The 21,724-nt window shown below is 41.6% G+C and overlaps 1 protein-coding gene across 7 annotated transcripts in view; it reads left to right on the top strand.

Annotated features, from left to right (window-relative positions):
- Window positions 1-21,724, top strand: part of EVC2 (EvC ciliary complex subunit 2) — a gene marked incomplete at its 5' end in the record, with an annotated part of 185,799 nt that overhangs the window by 123,812 nt on the left and 40,263 nt on the right. For 6 of the 7 annotated variants that reach the window (XM_084626746.1, XM_084626744.1, XM_084626743.1 and 3 more), the window contains 3 exons: window positions 8,970-9,197; window positions 13,573-13,784; window positions 17,600-17,687. In XM_084626746.1, coding sequence (XP_084482872.1) covers window positions 8,970-9,197; window positions 13,573-13,784; window positions 17,600-17,687 — 528 coding nt within the window. The remainder of the gene's footprint in view (window positions 1-8,969; window positions 9,198-13,572; window positions 13,785-17,599; window positions 17,688-21,724) is intronic. The other variant, XM_084626745.1, reaches the window with a different exon arrangement.

Below are 21,724 nucleotides of genomic sequence, written 5' to 3'. Positions count from 1 at the left end.
TTTTTCTCATTTTGAAGATATTGCAAAAATAAAATGCATGCTGGTGGTTAGTATCCTCCACATGTACATAAAAGCTGGAAGAAAATAATGGGCCAGATCCTCAACTTACATAAATTGTCATAGCTCAGTTACGTCTGTGCAGCTGCAACAGTTCACACCAGCTGAGGAACTGGCCTAATATGTAGAATGGATGGCATAACAGAAGCAGATAGCGTGCTGGATTAGGACTCCAGAGACCACAGTTCAGTTCCTTGCTCTGTCACATGCTTCCTACGTGACTTGAGCAAGTCACTTAGGGCCAGCCTTTTAAAGGTATGAATGTGCCTATCTGCTTCTTTAGGCACCTAAATACCTTTAAAAATATGGCCCTTAATGTCTCTCTGCATCTCAGTTCTTGGTCTGTAACTGCACTTTAGAGTTCTCCCACTGACTTTAGTGGGGCCAAGATTTTACCTTTGGCCTCTTGTTTCAAGCTGGGCAACCTAAAATTGAAGCACCCCTGTCATAAATATAAAGAGAAGGGTAAACCCCTTTGAAATCCCTCCTGGCCAGGGGAAAGCTCCTCTCACCTGTAAAGGGTTAAGAAGCTAAAGGTAACCTCGCTGGCACCTGACCAAAATGACCAATGAGGAGACAAGATACTTTCAAAAGCTGGGAGGAGGGAGAGAAACAAAGGGTCTGTGTTTCAGAGTAACAGCTGTGTTAGTCTGTATTCGCAAAAAGAAAAGGAGTACTTGTGGCGCCTTAGAGACTAACCAATTTATTTGAACATGAGCTTTCGTGAGTCTGTCTATATTCTGTCTTTGCCGGGGATAGACCAGGAATGGAGTCTTAGAACTTTTAGTAAGTAATCTAGCTAGGTACGTGTTAGATTATGATTTCTTTAAATGGCTGAGAAAAGAACTATGCTGAATAGAATAACTATTTCTGTCTGTGTATCTCTTTTGTAACTTAAGGGTTTGCCTAGAGGGGTTCTCTATGTTTTGAATCTAATTACCCTGTAAGGTATCTACCATCCTGATTTTACAGGGGGGATTTCTTTATTTCTATTTACTTCTATTTTTATTAAAAGTCTTCTTGTAAGAAAACTGAATGCTTTTTCATTGTTCTCAGATCCAAGGGTTTGGGTCTGTGGTCACCTATGCAAATTGGTGAGGCTTTTTTATCCAACATTTCCCAGGAAAGGGGGGGTGCAAGTGTTGGGAGGATTGTTCATTGTTCTTAAGATCCAAGGGTCTGGGTCTGTAGTCACCTAGGCAAATTGGTGAGGCTTTTTACCAAACCTTGTCCAGGAAGTGGGGTGCAAGGTTTTGGGAAGTATTTTGGGGGGAAAGACGTGTCCAAACAGCTCTTCCCCAGTAACCAGTATTAGTTTGGTGGTGGTAGCGGCCAATCCAAGGACAAAGGGTGGAATATTTTGTACCTTTGGGAAGTTTGACCTAAGCTGGTAAAGATAAGCTTAGGAGGGTTTTCATGCAGGTCCCCACATCTGTACCCTAGAGTTCAGAGTGGGGGAGGAACCTTGACAACCCCAAATTAGTCATTTTGGAAATACCTTGTCATATTGCAATACTGATGTCTGAAAAGTAGTAATATAGAAGCTATCCTCAACAGTATAGTACTTTGTCCAGCACCCTTTCCAAAAAAGACTTAGCCCATTGCAAGTCAATATGCTCGGGCTAAGGGTAGGTCTGTAATGTAATCAGAGATGAGACTCTGATTCAGACAGGAGGGAAGTTACTAGGAGTTCCTCAAGGATCAGTCTTGGGACCAGTCTTATTCAATATTTTTATTAATGACCTTGACACAAAAATTAGGAGTATGCGTATGAAATTTGCTGACACGCTATGGGAGGCATTGTCAATACAGATGGGGACAAAACATTATACAGGAAGTTCTGGGTGGCCTTGAAGATTGGAGTTGCAGAAATGGGATGAAGATCAATTGTACAAAGTGCAAGGTCACACACTTAGGATCTAATAGGAAGAATTTCTGCTACAAGGGGGGCTCATCAGTTGGAAGTGATTGAGGAGAGAGACCTGGGTGTGTGAATCACTCTCAGGATGACTAGGAGCCACCAGTGTAATGCAGTTGTGAAAAAGGCAAATGAAATCCTAGGATGAATGAGGCATTTCCAGTAGTGATAGAGAAGTATTTAATATCATTTACAAGACATTGGTAAGACCTCACTTGGAATACCGTGTACTGTTCTGGTAGCCATATTCAAGAAAGATTAATTTAATCTGGAACAGGTGCAGAAAAGAGCTACTAGGATGATCAGGGGAATGGAGGGCCTATCTTATGAGAGGATACTGGAAGAGCTTGGCTTGTTTAGCCGAGCAAAAAAGAAGACTGAGGTGACATATGATTGCTGTCTACACATAAGTTAGGGGAGTAAATACCAGAGAGGGTGAAGAGCTATTTAAGCTAAAAGACAATGCTCGCACAAGAACAAACAGATATAAACTGGGCGTGAACAAATTCTGGCTGGATATTAGAAGGTTTCTATCCATCAGAAGGGTGAGGTTCTGGAACAGTCTCTCAATAGGAGTTGTAGGGGCAAACAACGTAATTAGTTTTAAGAGCGAGCTGGACACATTTCTGAGTGTAATTGTATGATGGGGTTATTTGTGATGGTAGGGGCAGGGCTCGATATCCCTGGGGATCACTTCTGGTTATAATCTTGTTTCTGAAGCTTATGGCTTCAGAGTTTCAGCCAGCCACCAGCAGGGGTCAGGAAGGGATTCTCCCTCCCCTCCCAACCCGCATGTATTCTGAGAGGATTTATTTTATCTCCTTCCTCTAAAGCATTAGGAGAAGGCCACAGCTGGAGATGGGACATTGTGGGGTTGGTCAGGGCCTCTGAGGTGGCACTGAACATTCTCTTTTTCTCAGACACTTGGCTGGCTGGTTCTTGCTCACATGCTCAGGGTCTAACTGATTGCCATATGTAGGGTCGGAAAGGAATTTTCTCCTAGGTCAGCTTCATGGTGGACCTTGTTTGTTTGTTTTTTCGCCTTCCTCTTCAGCATAGGGATGCGGGTCACTTGTCAGGATTATCTGGGTATATGTCACATAATTCTTTCCCTGCCATTGCAGGGGCTTTGGCCTCTGGTGCATCTTAGTCTCTCCTATACTCTGCCTGTGGCACATAATATTCTAGTTTCCTGTGAATTGTAATACTCTAGTTTCTTTTCAGTTGGATTAATGTGCAGGTGCTGAATGGTGCTATACAGGAGGTCAGACTAGGGCCTGGTCTACACTGCAAAATTAGGTCAACATAAGAACATCAGAATGGCCATACTGGGTCACACCAAAGGTTCATATAGTCCAGGGTCCTGTCTTCTGACAGCGGCCAATGTCAGGTACCCCATAGGGAATGAACAGACCAGGTAATCACCAAGCGATCCATCCCCTGTTGTCTGTTCCCAGCTTCTGGCAAACAGAGGCTAAGGACACCATCCCTGTCCATCCTGGCTAATAGCCATTGATGGACCTATCCTCCATGAATTTATCTAGCTCTTTTTTGAACCCTGTTATCATTTTGGTCTTCACAACATCCTTTAGAAAAGAGTTCCACAACCATAAACTGTGTTAGGTCGATTTAATAATGTATGTGTCTACACTGTTGAGTCCCTTCCACACACCTAAGTGGCCTGTAAAATCTACTTCTGTATTCCACCTCCACGAGAGGCATTGTGCTTGTCAACATGGGGTTAGTGTAGACACTGCGTTGTATAATTCGAATGAATTGGCCTCCAGAAGGTGTCCCACAGTGCTCTGCTGTGACCACTCTGGAGAGCACTTTCAACTCCACTGCACATCAGTCAGATACACAGGAAACAACCGCTCCACTGTTAGAGCTCTGGGAACTTTTAAAGGTTCAATTCCTGTTTGATCTGCGTGGAGAGCTCATCAGCACAGCTGGAGCACATGGAGACTCAAGGCTGGAAATGTGCTCCAGCATGGAATACACAAGAGGTTCTGGATCTTATTGCTGTGTGGGGAAAAGAGTCTGTGCAGGCAGAGCTCTGATCTAGTGGTCCCTTGTGGCCTCAAACTCCATCACCACAGCATATGTAGACACACCTGAGTTAGCTTTGATCTATCTAGCATGGGTACGGATAGCCGTGAAGCTGTGGCAGCACAGGCTAGCTGCTCAAGTACATACCCAACTCATGCTGCTGCAGCTTATCTGCTCTTGTTATTTGAGCTAATTACATCAGAGCTCTCTACATGTGCTGTAACCACACTTCTGATTGCAGCATAGACATATGCTAAGAAAACGTTCAATTTTTTTTCCTGGGTATTGAAGTAAGGCACAGTCCTGCCACCTGGCCTTTCTTACACAGCTAGTTCATAAGTAAGAGTATCTTGAAATAACATTCTGAATTTTGAAAGGAAGTTCGCTTTGACAAGATAAAAATTCTGATTCATGGTGGAACTGGCTGTCTTGTATAATCTAAATCAGAGTCCTGATTTGCATGATGTTTTGCGGAAGTTTTTATCTTTATTTGATTTCCTATCAGGGCTGCTGGAATGCAGCATACATCTCTGAATGCTCATGAACTGCAGAATTGTGAGGATATGAAAGAAATGGTAAAGTTATTAGCATTTCAATGGAAAGCATTGCGCAGAGACCAAAGGACCTCAATTCCATTTTAACAGGTTTCTTACCTTTCTGCAAAGAATATACAGACTTTTCTATTGTTTGAGTCCTCCCTTATACAAACCGAGACATAAAAATGAGAAACGGGTATGTCTGGGCCCAGACTGAGATACTTGGGCTGTTCTCCAGATACCAAAGGCAGCTCAGATTTGTCCACAGAGCTCCAAGGTTTGCCCATGCACTTTCCACTTTCTCTTCCATTTTCTACCACAGTAGTTCAGCAGTCCTGCTTTAGTCTTTAGCATCCTGGCTTTGCACGATAATTTGGGGGGCAGGAGTGAGCAGTAGTCTTCCCACTCACTCGCTCCTCCTGCCCCCAATCCTTCTTCATGTATGAGATGAAAAATTGTGGTGGGGGGATTGTTGCCTTAATGAATGAGAGCAGCTGCTGAGGTACTTCCCTTCTCCACTCTGGCAGAGACAGTCAAATAGATCAGTAGAAAACAAGCCCACATAGTGCACGCACCATGTGTAAGGAGACCGCAGGAGCCACAACAGGAGGGCTCTGCCGCTATTATTCCCAGCCTGCAGACCCTTGCTCTGCCAGGAGGAAGGTGCTGAGAATATGGACTTACTTGTTGGGCTTCCCACACCAGTGGATGTGCTCTGCAAGGGCATGTCTGTCCTTTTCAGCCCATAGGACTCAGTAAACTGGATTGTCCCCACTGGTCAAGGCCTCTCCAAAGTAAGTCTAAAAACTTCCCCCAATGTCCTAGTCCAGTCTGCTTCTGGAGGAGAAAGGCCCAGGTCCCATCGCAAATTCTTTAGGGTATGTCTACACTGCGATAAAAAACTCTGCTGCACAGAGTCTGAGTCTGGGTCAGCTGAATCAGACTTTGGGGCTAAAAACTGCAGTGTATATGTATGACCCACCTGCAGGGTCTGAGAGCCTGGCTCTGACTCGAGTCCAAATATCTACACTTCAATTCTATTGCCCAGCGAGCCCAAGTCAACTGACTTGGGTCAGTCACAGCCGTGTCGCTGATCTTTTATTGCAGTGTAAACATACCCTAAGTGGACAGTGGAGCCATTTAACATCATTTTGGAGTCTCCTCCTTCACAAGAGGAGTATCTGGGGGGTCTCTGAAGGACGTTTCCCTCTGCTTCTTCCTCTGCCAGTACTGAGACCTACTATGGTTATGTTTGGTTTTTTTAATGTGTTTCAGTATTGTAAAGAAGCATTTGTGCAGCTTGGCAATTTCCCCCCCATGTTGAGCTGTCTGCACCATTGTAAACATCTGACACACTCCAGCTGCCCCTTTGCAAAACTGTCTGATCTTCTTGAGATGCACACAGGTACAGAGAAAGTATCGACTGCACAGTTGGAAAAAGATTATCATGAAACAACTCTTCTCTATTCCTGTCACGGAAAAATGTGGTAAACTGAATATAGGGCATAAGCAAAGACAAAACAGTACCAACCCCACGCATTCAAAAACCATGAGCTGGGCCCCAAAATCATGCAGTTTTTAAAAATAATAAATGTTGCATTCTTTTTGTTTTCCTTCTGGTAAATTTTTCAAGCTTTTCTCCACAACCATGAGGATTTAAAATTGTATTATTTTAATAAAAACCTAGATTCCTCTGTAATCACTGGATTCCAGGAGCTGGGTTTTTAATGAAAAACATCAACAATCACAAGACTCACAATGAAACCATGGGAATTGACAACACTGTATCACCACAGCCAGTCCAGTTTATTTCAAAGTAAACTTCCCTGATAGTCTAGAACCAGAGTTTATATTTGGTCCCATGTGACCATCAAAATCGAGGCCCTCATAAATTCCACAATACTGTGAAATTATGAAAGCAGCATTTATTTTAAGCCTCCTTTTCATTTCTGGGCCACTAGCTAAGAGCTGCAGAATCTACAGGTTCTGTGGGGAGGGAAGGGACAATTTCATATTTTCTAGATATCTTCCCCATTTTTGTTTTGTTTTATTGTTTAAGATAGAGATTTATATTGAATAATAATATGATTAAGATACATTTTTCTGTCTGTTAAGGCAGAATTATGCTAGTAATATCTAGAAGGTACCTGTTGCATGCACCTTGCCTCTTTAACAGGGCTTTGTACTGCTAGGCTTAGTTGATGATGGTCAGAAGAATTTTCTGCAGATAACTTTCTTCCTCTTGTGTTCAAGGTCATCCCATATAATTCAGTGGAAATTTTAGATAATGTCACGTGAATCCTCTTGAATAAGATTCGGTTAAAATCACATTTTGAATTTAGCTTTATAGATTGGATAACAAAATTTGAATGATATGCAATCCACTCTTGACAGCAGTCTTGTCAGTAATAATGCCAGAGAAAAATTCATGTGCATCACATTATCTGTGTGTCATTTTAGGGCTCTGAAAAACCTTGTGACAGTCTGTTAAATTATTCTTAAAAGGTAATGAATGGGGTTAATATATTGTTTAATATAATTATGATTAGCATAAATAGACAGGTGATATAGTTATGAAGTTTGAGAATAACTACGCCTTGTCTCTGTTCATTAGTGCAGAGATAACTAGGGATATAAAGCCAGTTCCTCAGCTAGTGTAAATTGTAATTACCATTGACTTCAGTCTAGGCTTCAGGTTATTCCATTGTACACCAGTTGAGGATCAGGCCCATAGACTCCTTCGCATGTTAACACACAATTCCCATTCCCATTAACAGGAGTGGTGGGCTCACCAAAAGGAGACAATCCAACAAAATGTCTTATTGGGGAGAAGGAAGGATTTATATTAATTTGAAACATCTTGGAATTAATTAGCTAACTTTAAACAAAACTCCTTTGAAATACAATAACTTTAATATTTTATAACTTGAAACTTTTATGATGCCTTACATCTGAGAATCTCAGAGCACTTCAAAAGCAATAATTGTGTCCTTAGATGATGATGATTGATTAAATCATTGGATTAGGAATGTATTATTCCTGTTTTACAGACAGGTGAACATACATAGAGAGATTAAGGCCCAAATATTCAAGTGTCTGGTAATTTGAAATGCCTCAAGTGTTGGGTTCCTGACTTAAGATACCAAGCTCCTGATTTTGGAGGTGTTGAGCAGCTCCCATTGACTTCAATTGATTTTTTTGGCAGCTATGAAAATCAAGGCCTCCATATCTATTGTGCATCTGAAAACCTAGGCACCAAAAGTTAGTGGACAATTTTGAAAATTTGGACCCATGTGAATTGCTCAAAACCATAAAAGAAGACTGTGAGGCAGAAATTGGTCTAGAATTCCGATCTCTTGATTCCCTGTGCTTTAACCACAAGATCGCTGTCTCACACACAATACCCAGAATTACTACTAAACTTGGGTATTTTCTGAACGTATCCATTGTTAGATGAAAAAAACCTTCTCTGACATACTTTTATCCACTAGACGTTGGATCTTTTTTTCCCCATTATCTGTACTGTGGCATACACAGAGATTTTTTAGTCTCAAGTAAGGCAGAAATAGGAGAGAAGTAACCATCTGAGAACTGAATCCAAGTCAAGGTAATTGAACAATCCCATCCCACATGGTGTTGCAAAGAAGCAGACATAGGCTAATGCAGGCATGGGGAAGAACATAAATATGTTCAAGGTTCCAGACATGGCTACCGTCAGGTACCATAATCACTGGTGGCAATAAATTCATCCAAAACGTATTAAAGTTTTTGAGATGTCTCCTATGAGTCTCCCATTCTGCAATAGTTACTTTATGTTTTTATTATTTGTACTACACTAGCACTGGGAGGCCATGGTTGTGCTAAACTAAAACACAGTCCCTTCCCAAGAAAGCCTATGGTTTAAATTTAAGACAAGAGACCGCCATGGATGGGACAAAAAGACAGGGAGAGCACAGGGGACTGTCCTACACAGCAATAGAAACAGTAAAAGTTTCAAGGTTCTGCAATGATAGTAATGCACTTAAAAAGTTGTCACTTACCTTAAATACCGATACTTCAGCATTATGCAGTGTTTTCCCAAGTATAGTGAATTGTGGGACTTACATGAAATTCCGAGGCAATGTTATCTAAGGCAAACTTACATATATGACCACTGTAGCTAAGAAATCTGAATTTTGTTTTAAAGAAAACAACTATTTTAAATAAAATTAATATTTTTATGTGTTGAGTAATGTGCAAGCAATGACTGTTCTTTTTCTCTCTCCTCCTCTTCCCCCCACCCCGGATAATTTCCTTGCATATTATGTCAATCGTGTGGCAGCCAAATAATTATATATTTTTGAAAACCCTAGAAAAGCTTATCAGGTTTTTGTTGATTTTATTACATTTGGTGTTTCATTATTGTCCAGGTCCATAATGAGCTGCTGCTTGAAAAGGAGCATCAGTTGCATTCTCGGGAGAATAAACTTGGAGAGTCCATTGCTGCTGTACAATTCCAAAAGACTGATAAGAAGTCCAGAACATTGGAGATTTACACAGCTATCATAAGTGTACAAGCTTTGCTTCTGGAAGAATTGAGCACATCAAAAATACTGTCAGAGTCAGAATGTACCCAGATTTTAGAGGCACATAGTCCTGTAAGTAACAAAGTGCTGAGAAGGGTAAACTGTTCATGGGCCAGATCATCAGCTAGTGTAGCTTCATTGACTGCAATCAAACTAGGTTGATTTATACCAGCTGAAAATTTGGCCCATTATTTATATAGCTTTGGCAGGGTGTGTGTGTGCATTTATATGAAATCTTTATGTGAAAGAAATACAGATAAAAAGTTACAATACTGTTTAAACAGAAGATATTAATATTATAGCTAGAAAGATAATATTATTTATTATTTGTATTACAGTAGCACCAATAGGTCCCAATTGATATCACAGCCTCTCTTGATAAGATGAAGTAATATTTTTAATGGGTAACTAACTAATATTTCATTCTCTTGATCAAACAGTAAAGGGCAGGGGAGTAACTTAGAGCGAAGACTGGTAAATAATTTTCATGACCAGCTTGCAAAGTTTGTCACATTTGTGGTAGTGAGAGCTATGTGATAAATTGCACAGTCATCTGATAAGCTTGAGTTATTGTGCACACAGAGTATATCCAGTCTATCTCTGGCGCTCTCTCTCGTTGTGCATGTGCACACAGTTTAAATAACAAAAACTTCAGAAAAAGCTTTTGCTGCCTTTTGTCAAATTTTTACAGATTTGGCAGTTTCAGAATCCTGTTGGGTTTTTTTAGTTCTATGCTATATAGTCATAGGGAAGTATGGGTTTGTTTGTCTCCCATTTGTGACTATCAAAGTGGGAATTGGCAGAGCACTGAAGCAGAAGAAACAGAATGGGTTTTTAAAAGTTAAACCTTTTTGCTAGAGGGCATCATTAGACAGATATCACTGTGAAAACTCCAACTTAAAATTTAATACTGTCCTCTCCAGAGAGCCTTTCTTAAAGTGACAGTATGTTAGTTTAAACATGCTGTTCTGAGTTTGTTTAATGAAACAGTGTATTAAAACTGTAATAGCTATGTACAGTGACAAGAGAAATAAGATCAATGCTGATAAAGCATTAAAAGTAATTTCATCTGGTTTACTGCCTATTTTGAAATCTTTGCTGGGATATCTACAAAAAAGCCATTGTTGTGCTGAGACCACTGTCTGTCTTGCTGACCAATGATATTTCATTGTTTCCTTGTACTTCTCCATCTGTCTGTGTCCCTCTGTCTCTTATGTTATACTTATATTGTAAGCTCTTTGGAGTAGGGGCCTCCTTTTTGTTCTGTGTTTGTACAGCGCCTAGCACAATGGGGTCCTCATCCTTGACTGGGACTCCTAGGCCCTGCAAAAATACAAATAATACAATAATTACAACAGTGTAACAGGATGCAGAGACACTACCCGGTTGCTAATACACAAAGGGTTAACTACAGCACTTGCACAGGTGTTCAGAGGAAGGGGTATAAATAGGGCTGCTGGAGACATAGAAGAGAGAGAGAGAGAGTAGGTAGGTTTCTTATCCAGGCTGTGAGTGCTGGGTTGAGCCCTAGATTGGGGAAGTTTCTTTTGGTTACTATTTGTGCTTATGCTACCTGTTTTGCTTGGTTTATATAGATTGTCTCCTGCTGAATAAACTTCCCTGCCTGGCACGATATTTTTTAAGGTTTTAGAAACCTGTTAATTAAAAACCACTAACACCACATCAGATGATCGCTTGTAACTCTATTGATGTTGCCATTCAGTAGAACAAATTAATGGTTAACTGTACGTTAACTTCATTAATCTCTCTACAAATAGCATGTTTTTATTTCCAGCACTAGCAGTTAGTCTGCATTTGTTATTTGTGTTATAGATGTGCATAGGGCCCCATTGTATTAAGTGCTGGACATAGATAGGGTGACCAGACAGCCTGTTTTTAAAGGGACAGTCCTTTATTTAAGCCCTCCTGCAGATGTTCTGACTTTTTCTTAAAAACAGGCAAATTGTCCCATATTTTCTGTCTCTCCACCTCCCTCCCCCATGCCCCCCCACCCCTATCAGTACTGGCAGACCCTGCTGCTGGCCAGATCCCTGCTCACCAGCCTCCTGGCCACCAGTGGTGAGTGTGGCGGGGGGGGGGAGGGGTCCAGTAGCTGACAATGAGGGTGGGTGTGCAAGGCTGGTGTCGGGGTGAAGATGTAGTGTGCGGGGCCGGTCGCTCCCCCCTGCTGGTCCGCCAGTGCAGCCCCCACTGTGTGCCAGATCTTGGCCAGCGCTGCATGTATCAAAGCCCTGCACAGCACTGGCATGGGGAAGCCTCTCTGCCCCCCAGCTAAGCTCTGGAATGGCGGGGGGAGGGTCAGGAAGCGATTTCCAACGCGTTCAACCCCCCCACCCCCCCCACGAACCTGCAGGCTCCACAGCAGCCCCTGGGGCAGAGGCTTAACACCCTCTTCACACACACACACCCCGCCCTGGGTTCTGCCCATGGAACAGCATGGAACTGTTCTGTCCCCTAGGCACCCTCCCCTGCTGAGTCACCTCTCTGGCTGGATTCGCTGAAGCCCCTGCAGTCAGGTTCCCTGGGCTCTGATGCACAATGCATCCTTAGGGCTTAACCCCTTCCTGCCCATGCTGTAGATGGAGGCAGGTGGGTTACATCAGTGGCCAGCAGCAACCTAGAAGTGTTAGGTTTCACAGTAACAGCCGTGTTAGTGGGTTTGTGTGTGTGGGGGGGGGGGGAGTTTGAGAAAACCTGGATTTGTGCTGGAAATGGCCCACCTTGATTATCATACACACTGTAAGGAGAGTGATCACTTTAGATAAGCTACTGCCAGCAGGAGAGTGGGGTGGGGGGAGGTATATTTTTTCATGCTTTGTGTGTATAAAAGATCTTCTACACTTTCCACAGTATGCATCCGATGAAGTGAGCTGTAGCTCACGAAAGCTTATGCTCAAATAAATTGGTTAGTCTCTAAGGTGCCACAAGTACTCCTTTTCTTTCTAGAAGTGTTAGCTGCCTTTCAACACTGTGCATGCGGGCAGGAAGAGACAAGCTGCTTCCGGCCACATGGAGGGCGGGGGGGGGGGAGGGAGAAGAGATGAGTTCTGCAAAGACATGGGCCAGGTCATCCCTTCCTCACCTCCTCCTCCCCTGCAGCTGGAAGCAGCTCCTGTCCCTTCCCTCCCGCACAGTGCCAAAAGGCTGCTGCTGGCCACATTCTGGTGTGAACCCTGGCAGAAATTTGGGGGGCGGGGGGGCATGTGACCCTGCACGTCTTTCCATGTGTTGCCTTGGGAAGATGTGGCGCCAGGTACCAGGAAAGACAGGTGTCCCGGGGATCCAAACGGGCATGGAGGGCAGAGAGTGCCGGGCAGGAAGGGTTGGGTCGATTGGTCATCCCCCATGTGTGAGAGAGGTGTGTGGGAGTGTGTGTCACCTCTCCCTGAGTGAACCCTAAAGCCTTAAAGATAAGTAGGTAAATAAAAAGAATCCAACTACACAGTATTTCTTTTTAACAGGGGCTTAGTCAACTTGATGTTAATTTGACTATTTGTACTGCATAGTTCTGATTGATTGCCGTTGAACTCACTTGAATGCGAGTAATTTTACCAGGTGTCCAGTATTCAGCCTAGGGAAATATGGTCACCCTAAACATACACCTAGTTAGGGACAGTCCTTGCCCTTATGATCTTAGTCTTCGCAGAGAAAGCATACAAAGGATGGGAGAAAGGAAATATTTATCTTCTCTACTTTACAGATCGGTAACAGAGGCACAGAGATCTTAAGTGACTTGGCCATGGTCAGAAAGGAAGTCTGTGGCAGAACTAGGAACTGAACCCCATCTCCTTAGTCCTAGTCTAATGGCTTAACCACACAGCTATCCTGATTTCATATTAATTATACAGTTAAGACAAGGATTTTTTAAATGACACTATTAAGCTAGGTCTCCTAAATAATTTCTGGGAAGGGTTCTTGTTTGAGTGTAGAGATATTGTTTTGTTACTCTGATTTTGTTATGTTGAGTAGTGGTATATATTTTCCAATTTGAAACCTATTTAGTATTAGTAGTAGATTCAGCATAACTAAAAACTGTCTGCATGAATTTCTCACATTGTGTTTCAGTAATTTTACCCTGCTTATAAATGAGGTAGCTGTCTGACCTTTCAATCTTAGCCATATGGATATTATACATTCCAAGTGTCTCCTACATTGCAACGTTTCAGACATATTGCCCTTTAGCACAGCAACGATTTACTGATATCTTTAAGCATTGTTCTGATGCTCATTGCATACTAGTCATGTTTAGCGAAGCCATCACAATGAACTGGAAAGTGTAGTGATCACAAGCGATTGGGAAGAATGAGTACAGAATAAAGTAATATTGCAAACCAATGATGCCATCTTTTTCTTGACTCCAAATGAAAATTGTTCTTCCAAGGTGAATTGTGAATTGTTCTTATCATTGTACATTTTCAAACTCTAGGAGATTGAAGAACTTGACAGAAAGTTGGAATATGAAATGTTACATAAGGAGACGGCTCAGCAGCAGCATCTATTGAACAGGCAGAGATGGACTTCAGACGGATTGGGATTTTCAGATGAAGTTGTGGAAATGAATGCAGAGAGACAGGTGTCTGCTCTGCTGTATCAGGCATTGAATAAGTGTAAGCAATTAGTAAATCTTCATCGGCAAAGGTAAGGCTTTTTGGTATTAAGTATGACAGCCTTTTTCTATATCTTAGTCATTGCAAGCAGTCTTCAGAGAATGTAACATACCATATCGAACCAGCAAGCTAAACATTCATTCTGTAAACACTTCAGGGCAAGGGTTTTCCTCTTCATGAAGAACACCCTTCTCTGCTGGGGAATTCTGGGCACCACTGCAATATACCCATTAAATAATAATAAATCTGTTGACTGTAAAAATGTATTTGAAATGCAGAGCCTTACCTTACAATCAGTCTCTTTGGGATCAACCAGTGGGCTAATGCTAATACCCCACATTATCAAGCAGGAGACCAGGGTTGGTTCCAATTCAGTCAAGCTCAAGAGAACAGAATGAAAGCCATAGTCTCTGGGAAAATGTTTCCAATCAAATGCAAACCACTTGAATTTCAATTCCACCACCACCCTGCATCCATTTTGCTGCACATTGAACATACTTTTCTGTTATGAGTGTTGCTTAGATAATCAAATTGTTCTAGTGAAAGAGGCCATTTTTAGTTACCACCATGAGCAAAACCACCATCTTTTAAAGCAAAGATTTTTCTGCAACAAAAATGTAAAAGGTTTTTTATATTTTTTATGTGGTAATAGCCATCTCGACAAAAGTGTCACAAAGCAAACTGGGTGAGATTTTTGCAAAATAAAATAATATATGTATGAATCACAGAGACCTGCAGACACACACATGCTTTGAGTTTCATGTCGCACTATGAGAGAGAGCTTTGCATTACTAAGTAGGTGTCACTTGGACTGATTTGTAAGGAGTGGCATTGACAGGCTTCAAAAGGAGTCCTGTCCTCTGACTTCTGGATCAAGAATTTCAGATTGGGTCCTTTGCAGCCTGGGGTATGTGAATCCCCAGAGCTATTTTAATTTTTAAAGGGCCAGACCACAGTGGGCTCTAGAGGAATGTTTCTATGTCTTGCTGCAGAAGACTGGGGAAAAAAAGTAGGTAGGTAGGTCATTACTCTCCCTCTAGCCCCAGAAGTCCAAGCAAACCAGTCAGCAGGCCCTTTAAAGAAAGAGTAAATAGAGCAATCTAACTTTAAAACTTGGTGGAGGCAAAAAGTGTCCAACCCAGTTCCAAATGACTTAGAAAGATTAAAAATTGTCTTTAGGCTTGCGTCTGAAAAAAGAAAATAATCAGTTATGAGTGAGCAGCTCTTAGCCTGAGAAAACTCACAACCTGATAAGTAAAAAGAAAAGGAGTACTTGTGGCACCTTAGAGACTAACCAATTTATTTGAGCATGAGCTTTCATGAGCTACAGCTCACTTCATCGGATGCATACCATGGAAACTGCAGCAGACTTTATATACACACAGAGAACATGAAACAATACCTCCTCCCACCCCACTGTCCTGCTGGTAATAGCTTATCTAAAGTGATCATCAAGTTGGGCCATTTCCAGCACAAATCCAGGTTTTCTCACCCTCCACCCCCCCACACACAAACTCACTCTCCTGCTGGTAATAGCCCATCCAAAGTGACCACTCTCCCTACAATGTGCATGATAATCAAGGTGGGCCATTTCCAGCACAAATCCAGATTTTCTCACCCCCCCACCCCCATACACACACAAACTCACTCTCCTGCTGGTAATAGCTCATCCAAAGTGACCACTCTCCCTACAATGTGCATGGTAATCAAGGTGGGCCATGTCCAGCACAAATCCAGGCTCTCTCACCCCCCCCCCCTTTTTTTTTCTTCCGTAGGACACACACACACACACACACACACACAAACTCACTCTCCTGCTGGCAATAGCTCATCCAAACTGACTACTCTCCAAGTTTAAATCCAAGTTTAACCAGAACGTCTGGGAGGAGAGGGGGTTAGGAAAAAACAAGGGGAAATAGGCTACCTTGCATAATGACTTAGCCACTCCCAGTCTCTATTTAAGCCAAAATTAATAGTATCCAATTTGCAAATGAATTCCAATTCAGCAGTTTCTCGCTGGAGTCTGGATTTGAAGTTTTTTTGTTTTAAGATAGCGACCTTCATGTCTGTGATTGCGTGACCAGAGAGATTGAAGTGTTCTCCGACTGGTTTATGAATGCTATAATTCTTGACATCTGATTTGTGTCCATTTATTCTTTTACGTAGAGACTGTCCAGTTTGACCAGTGTACATGGCAGAGGGGCATTGCTGGCACATGATGGCATATATCACATTGGTGGATGTGCAGGTGAACGAGCCTCTGATAGTGTGGCTGATGTTATTAGGCCCTGTGATGGTGTCCCCTGAATAGATATGTGGGCACAGTTGGCAACGGGCTTTGTTGCAAGGATAAGTTCCTGGGTTAGTGGTTCTGTTGTGTGGTATAAGCAAATACTCACCAACAACCACATACCTGGATTTGTGCAGGAAATGGCCCAACTTGATTATCATGCACATTGTGTAGAGAGTTGTCACTTTGGATGGGCTATTACCAGCAGGAGAGTGAGTTTGTGTGTGGGGGGGTGGAGGGTGAGAAAACCTGGATTTGTGCTGGAAATGGCCCAACTTGATGATCACTTTAGATAAGCTATTACCAGCAGGACAGTGGGGTGGGAGGAGGTATTGTTTCATGTTCTCTGTGTGTATATAAAGTCTGCTGCAGTTTCCACGGTATGCATCCGATGAAGTGAGCTGTAGCTCATGAAATCTCATGCTCAAATAAATTGGTTAGTCTCTAAGGTGCCACAAGTCCTCCTTTTCTTTTTGCGAATACAGACTAACACGGCTGTTACTCTGAAACCTGATAAGTAGTGTGTGTGAGCTTTGAAAAGGTCACAGAGGGAGAGGGGAATCAGCTATCTGCATCTGTTGAAGATGTTTCAGATCTGAGTTTTGTAACTCATGCTCTGCACACTTGCTGAGTAGCAGGAGACTATTGCTCTTCGTTTTTCTGACTCTGTTTTTTATTACACCACTCCAAGTCTCATTTCTTCTTCAGTTCCAGCATTAAAGTCACCCAGAACTAGAAGATTGTCTTCACTGGGTATAAATTTGATTGTCATCCAAATCAGAACAGAACTGTTCTTTTATTTCCCCTGTGCTGCTCATAGTTGGTGTACAGACTCTGATAAGAGTCTTAAAGATGTCACTTTCTTTGCTCTGTTCTGAAGATCTGCTGGAAAGGCAGTGTCAAACATTAACACCCTTGAAAGAGCAAAAACAACCAGCATTGTGGTAGTGATTATTAAAGCCCAGCTTAGATGAACAGGTAATGTTATCAGAGTAGGTGCTGATAGATTCCTGAAAAACATCTTCTGTAGTGAGCTGAAACTCAGAAACCACAGGAAGAGTTGTCAACATAAAAACTTTCAGTAGAATCTCAACTCATGCTGCATAAATATAGGGAACAATGAAGACACAGCCAAAGACAGACTTGAATGGAAAGAAACTATCGCTAAAGGTTGTAAATACTTTAAGACAGATGTGAAAACTGATAGAAAAATGGGCCAAGCTTCATGCCAAGTCTTCAGCAGGAGTCTACTCATTGCCATGCAATATTTGTTCGTTACCTTGCTCCTTGTAGATTGGAATATGCAGCCACAACAAAACACATGAGATGCCTTGCTGTCATCAGATATGTTGAACAGTAACACAGCAGGGTCTGGCTCTTGAAGAAAAGGGGAAGAATTGTGGTGTTCTTAGTTTGTTTAAAGATGTGTGCGGTAAAGCTGTTAACAAAATCTACCAGTAAAATGTTTTCTGAATGGATGAATTTTGGACGTTGATTTCTTATCACATTAAATACTATGCCTGGGAAGATAATACTAATTTCATCTTTCCCTTCAGCTTACGAGAAGAGCAATGGAATGATGTTGTGCTTGAAGATCTTCTGGAGAATGTAGAAATGGATACATTTTTGGCACTTTACAGCCAGGTAAGGGTGTATTTAAATGATTTCCCACTTTTTATCTCTGCTGTATCTGGAAATCAGTTAAGTGAACAAAAAGACTAATTTCTCTGAGATCATAATAGTAAACACTGTGCTCAATAGTAAATATTTTCCATCGTTTATCATGTCTGTATGCAATTTGCATTTCACTCAGTTTGGACAGTGAAAATTGGTGAGTTACTTGTGTATGGACAGTTTCACTTTCTGGTTTTCATGTGTTAGAACAATGCTGTTGTTTAGGTTTCTGATGCTGCTAGAGAATATTTATATTGAAAAATGTAAATGTACACATATAGAGATGTGAATATTCTCCAACAGTATTATGAACATTAATAAACACCATGCTATCTCTCTTTATATATATATATATATATACACACACATGCTCACACACAGTCATTTAAGAAGAAATAAACAAGTGGTGACATCACAAAACCACATCTTCAGCTAACACTATTCATCACCCCTGTTGGCTGTCTGAGCTTAAATGGCATGGAAAAATTAACTACTGTCCCTCACTCAGAGGTTTTCCCTCCAGGCCATGACTGAGGCATCTGGGCAGTGCTATGAAATTTGGCAGTTTTACTACCTGTGTTGTTCTTAATCCACAGAAAAGACAGCCTCCAGGGCTCTCACTCTGTAATCTTTCACATACACAACAGATTATTTAAACCAATTTTAAAAAAAAACCAATGGGCTCCTGAAAGTAAAAAGTTTAACAAAATAGCTGTATTTTTAGGAGCCCTGACTTTGGCAATGTCCCTTTAACTATTATCTCTTTGGAGTTAAAGAAACAAATTTCATAATCCACATTCAAATACGTAAAGTCTCAGCCATATTATCTCCCTTCCAAATTTTTCCTCCAAGAAAGACTTGCTATCTTTTTACTTATAGTTCTTTGGGACTTAAGTCACTTATTCACCACCATGATGCAGGTTATATTGTTCACTTCATCTGTGAATTAACAGAATAGTATATCAACTGTTGATTACTTAGCAAAGGATAAACATTGTTATGATGATGACAACATACCAGATAACCTGTCTGTTTGGTTTTTTTACTAGGTTGTTTTGCGTGTCTTTGACTATGTCTGCACTACAGACCCAACAAGCGACGGTAGCTATGTTGGCCGGAGATGCTCTCCCACCGACATAGCAGTGTCCACACCGATGCTTTTGGTGGTGAAACTTATGTCGGTCAGGCTCATGTGTTTTGCACACCCCTGACCAACAAATGTTTTACCAATAAAAGTGCTGGTGTAGACAAAGTCTTAGTGTGTTTTAAAGCTCATTATTCTGCTGTATGTTTGTGCTCATTGCATATGAAAATGTTTTCTCGAAGTTATCATGACCAGCATTATCAACCTACTTGTTTTAAATTCAGACGTTTTCATTCCCTTTGCTGTGTTTGATTTTCTTCTTTGCTTTTCTGTCTCTAAAACATTTTATCAAACCATCTCCACAGCACGCTGGCTTTGACAGTTTGACATACGGAAAGCAGACATGGCTGCCAGTAATCACTGAATTCTATTTTGTCAATAAATTCCCTCCCATTATATTTCCATCTCCACAGCACACATCATACACATTGTAAGGAAAGTGATCACTTTAGATAAGCTATTACCAGCAGGAGAGTGGGGTGGGGGGAGGTATTTTTTCATGCTTTGTGTGTATAAAAAGATCTTCTACACTTTCCACAGTATGCATCCGATGAAGTGAGCTGTAGCTCACGAAAGCTTATGCTCAAATAAATTGGTTAGTCTCTAAGGTGCCACAAGTACTCCTTTTCTTTTTGCGAATACAGACTAACACGGCTGTTACTCTGAAAACAGCACACAGAGTTCACAACATTTTGTCAGGACTCTATTTGTGCAAGTGATAGGAATAAAAGCTTGCAGCCAGAGAAAAAATTTCCACTGCATACTTTTGTAGATTATTTCCCACAACATTATAAATTTTCATGAGATGGTAACTTTTAAGCTTAGTTCTAAATTTGTAAAACTGTAAATTCTGTACATGCTCATAACCTTTTTTTGTAATTTGCACAATACTGATAAGAGACTTTCCAACTTTATTTTTAATAATTTATTTATTCATGGAACAAAATTCTGTTGACAACAACAAGAAGCTGCATTTTAAGGAACAGCTAAACTTGCATCATCCTTTGGGTGGTTTGTTCAAGTGAGGCCCTTTCTGCTAATCCCTGGTGACAGTATGCTTGGTAATTAAAGATTGCAGGATACTTTTCCAAGAGAGAAGGAGATAATCTTTTGTCCTGTTCAACTTCCCCTTTCTTAATAAAAATGATTAGGGGAATGGAACACATGACTTATGAGGAGAGGCTGAGGGAACTGGGATTGTTTAGTCTACGGAAGAGAAGAAGGAGGCGGGATTTGATAGCAGCTTTCAACTACCTGAAAGGGGGTTCCAAAGAGGATGGATCTAGACTGTTCTCAGTGGTAGCAGATGACAGAACGAGGAGTAATGGTCTCAAGTTGCAGTGGGGGAGGTTTAGGTTGGATATTAGGAAAAACTTTTTCACTAGGAGGGTGGTGAAACACTGGAATGCGTTACCTAGGGAGGTGGTGGAATCTCCTTCCTTAGAAGTTTTTAAGGTCAGGCTTGACAAAGCCCTGGCTGGGATGATTTAGTTGGGGATTGGTCCTGCTTTGAGCAGGGGGTTGGACTAGATGACATCCTGAGGTCCCTTCCAACCTTGATATTCTATGATTCTTCCCAGCACCTTCTTTGTCCTCACCACAGGACCTTCCTCCTGATGTCTGTTAATGCTTATACTCCTCAGTCCTCCAGCAGCACATCCTCTCACTCCCAGCTCCTTACGCGCACACCTCACGGACTGGAGTGACGGCCTTTTTTAAACCAGGTGTCCTGATTAGCCTTAATTAATTCTAGCAGCTTCCCAATTGGCTACAGGTGTCCTAATTAGTCTGCTGCTTAATTAGTTCTATAAAGTTCCTGAGTGTTCTGGAATAGTCCCTGTTATCTTACCCAGGGAAAAGGGACCTGCTTAACCTGGAACTAATGTATCTACCTTTGACCACTCTCTTGTAGCCATCTGGCCTGACCCTGTCACAATATTTATTCTGCACCATATGATGTTGCTGCAAACCCAGTGCAGACTTTAAACAGCATAGGTCCGCTGTTCCAGTATTAGCACTCCCAATATCTTCTCTTGGTTGAATTACAAGCATTTAAATATGCTACTGTCTGATAAACAGACTAATTAGGAGAATAGTTTAGAGCTTCAAATTTACCATCATATAGTTTATTTAGCAATTAAGTAGTCTGGGGAATCCACTCAGCATTTGTGGATCGAGAACACTAAAACCAGAGGATGAATAGTACGATAGGGTCTCAGTCTTGGTGTTAGCTTGCCATGTTACTGAGCATACATGGGGAAGCACAGTTAGAGGGTGCACAAGACAAGCCAGCTCCTCAATTCCATAGCTCATTTACAGAAGAGTTCTATCCTGAAATGTTCCCTGTTATAGGGAATGCTTTAGGATGTTTGGAGAGGTTGTTCCTTTGTTGCTGTTATCTGGAAGGATCAGAGTTTGGATAAACACTATCTCCACTACAGCTCCAGGCATCTATATCGCTGATAGTGTGTGTGTTTATTCAGATTCTGTGGCATTTAGAGAGCCAGCGGTTGGTGCATTCACCTAATGCATGATGAAAGGTGGAAAAACAACCCCCTAACAATAGCTGAGTACTACCGTTGCTTATTCTCATTCGTTTCAATGGGAACCTTTTCCCCAAATCAATTTTGTCCTTGTGTTAGTTTTTAAAGGAGTTTTCCACGTTTTCTTTCCATGAAAGGTGGTGTCTTTCTTTTGGGGTCTGTATGAACTGGAAAGGAGGTCCAAAAGCAAATAAAGACATTTCATAACCCTAGTGACCACAGGAATTAGGAGTCCTGTAGCTTAGCAGTAACTAATTCGCTGATTGAATGGAGGGGGAGAGAATATGGCTCTTCTCTGCTAGTTACCACAGAAGGATGAT

This window comes from Lepidochelys olivacea (genome assembly GCF_965140295.1).
Source record: "Lepidochelys olivacea isolate rLepOli2 genome assembly, chromosome: 4".
Taxonomy (NCBI): Eukaryota; Metazoa; Chordata; order Testudines; family Cheloniidae; genus Lepidochelys; species Lepidochelys olivacea.
This window is presented reverse-complemented; position numbering and strand designations above follow the sequence as displayed.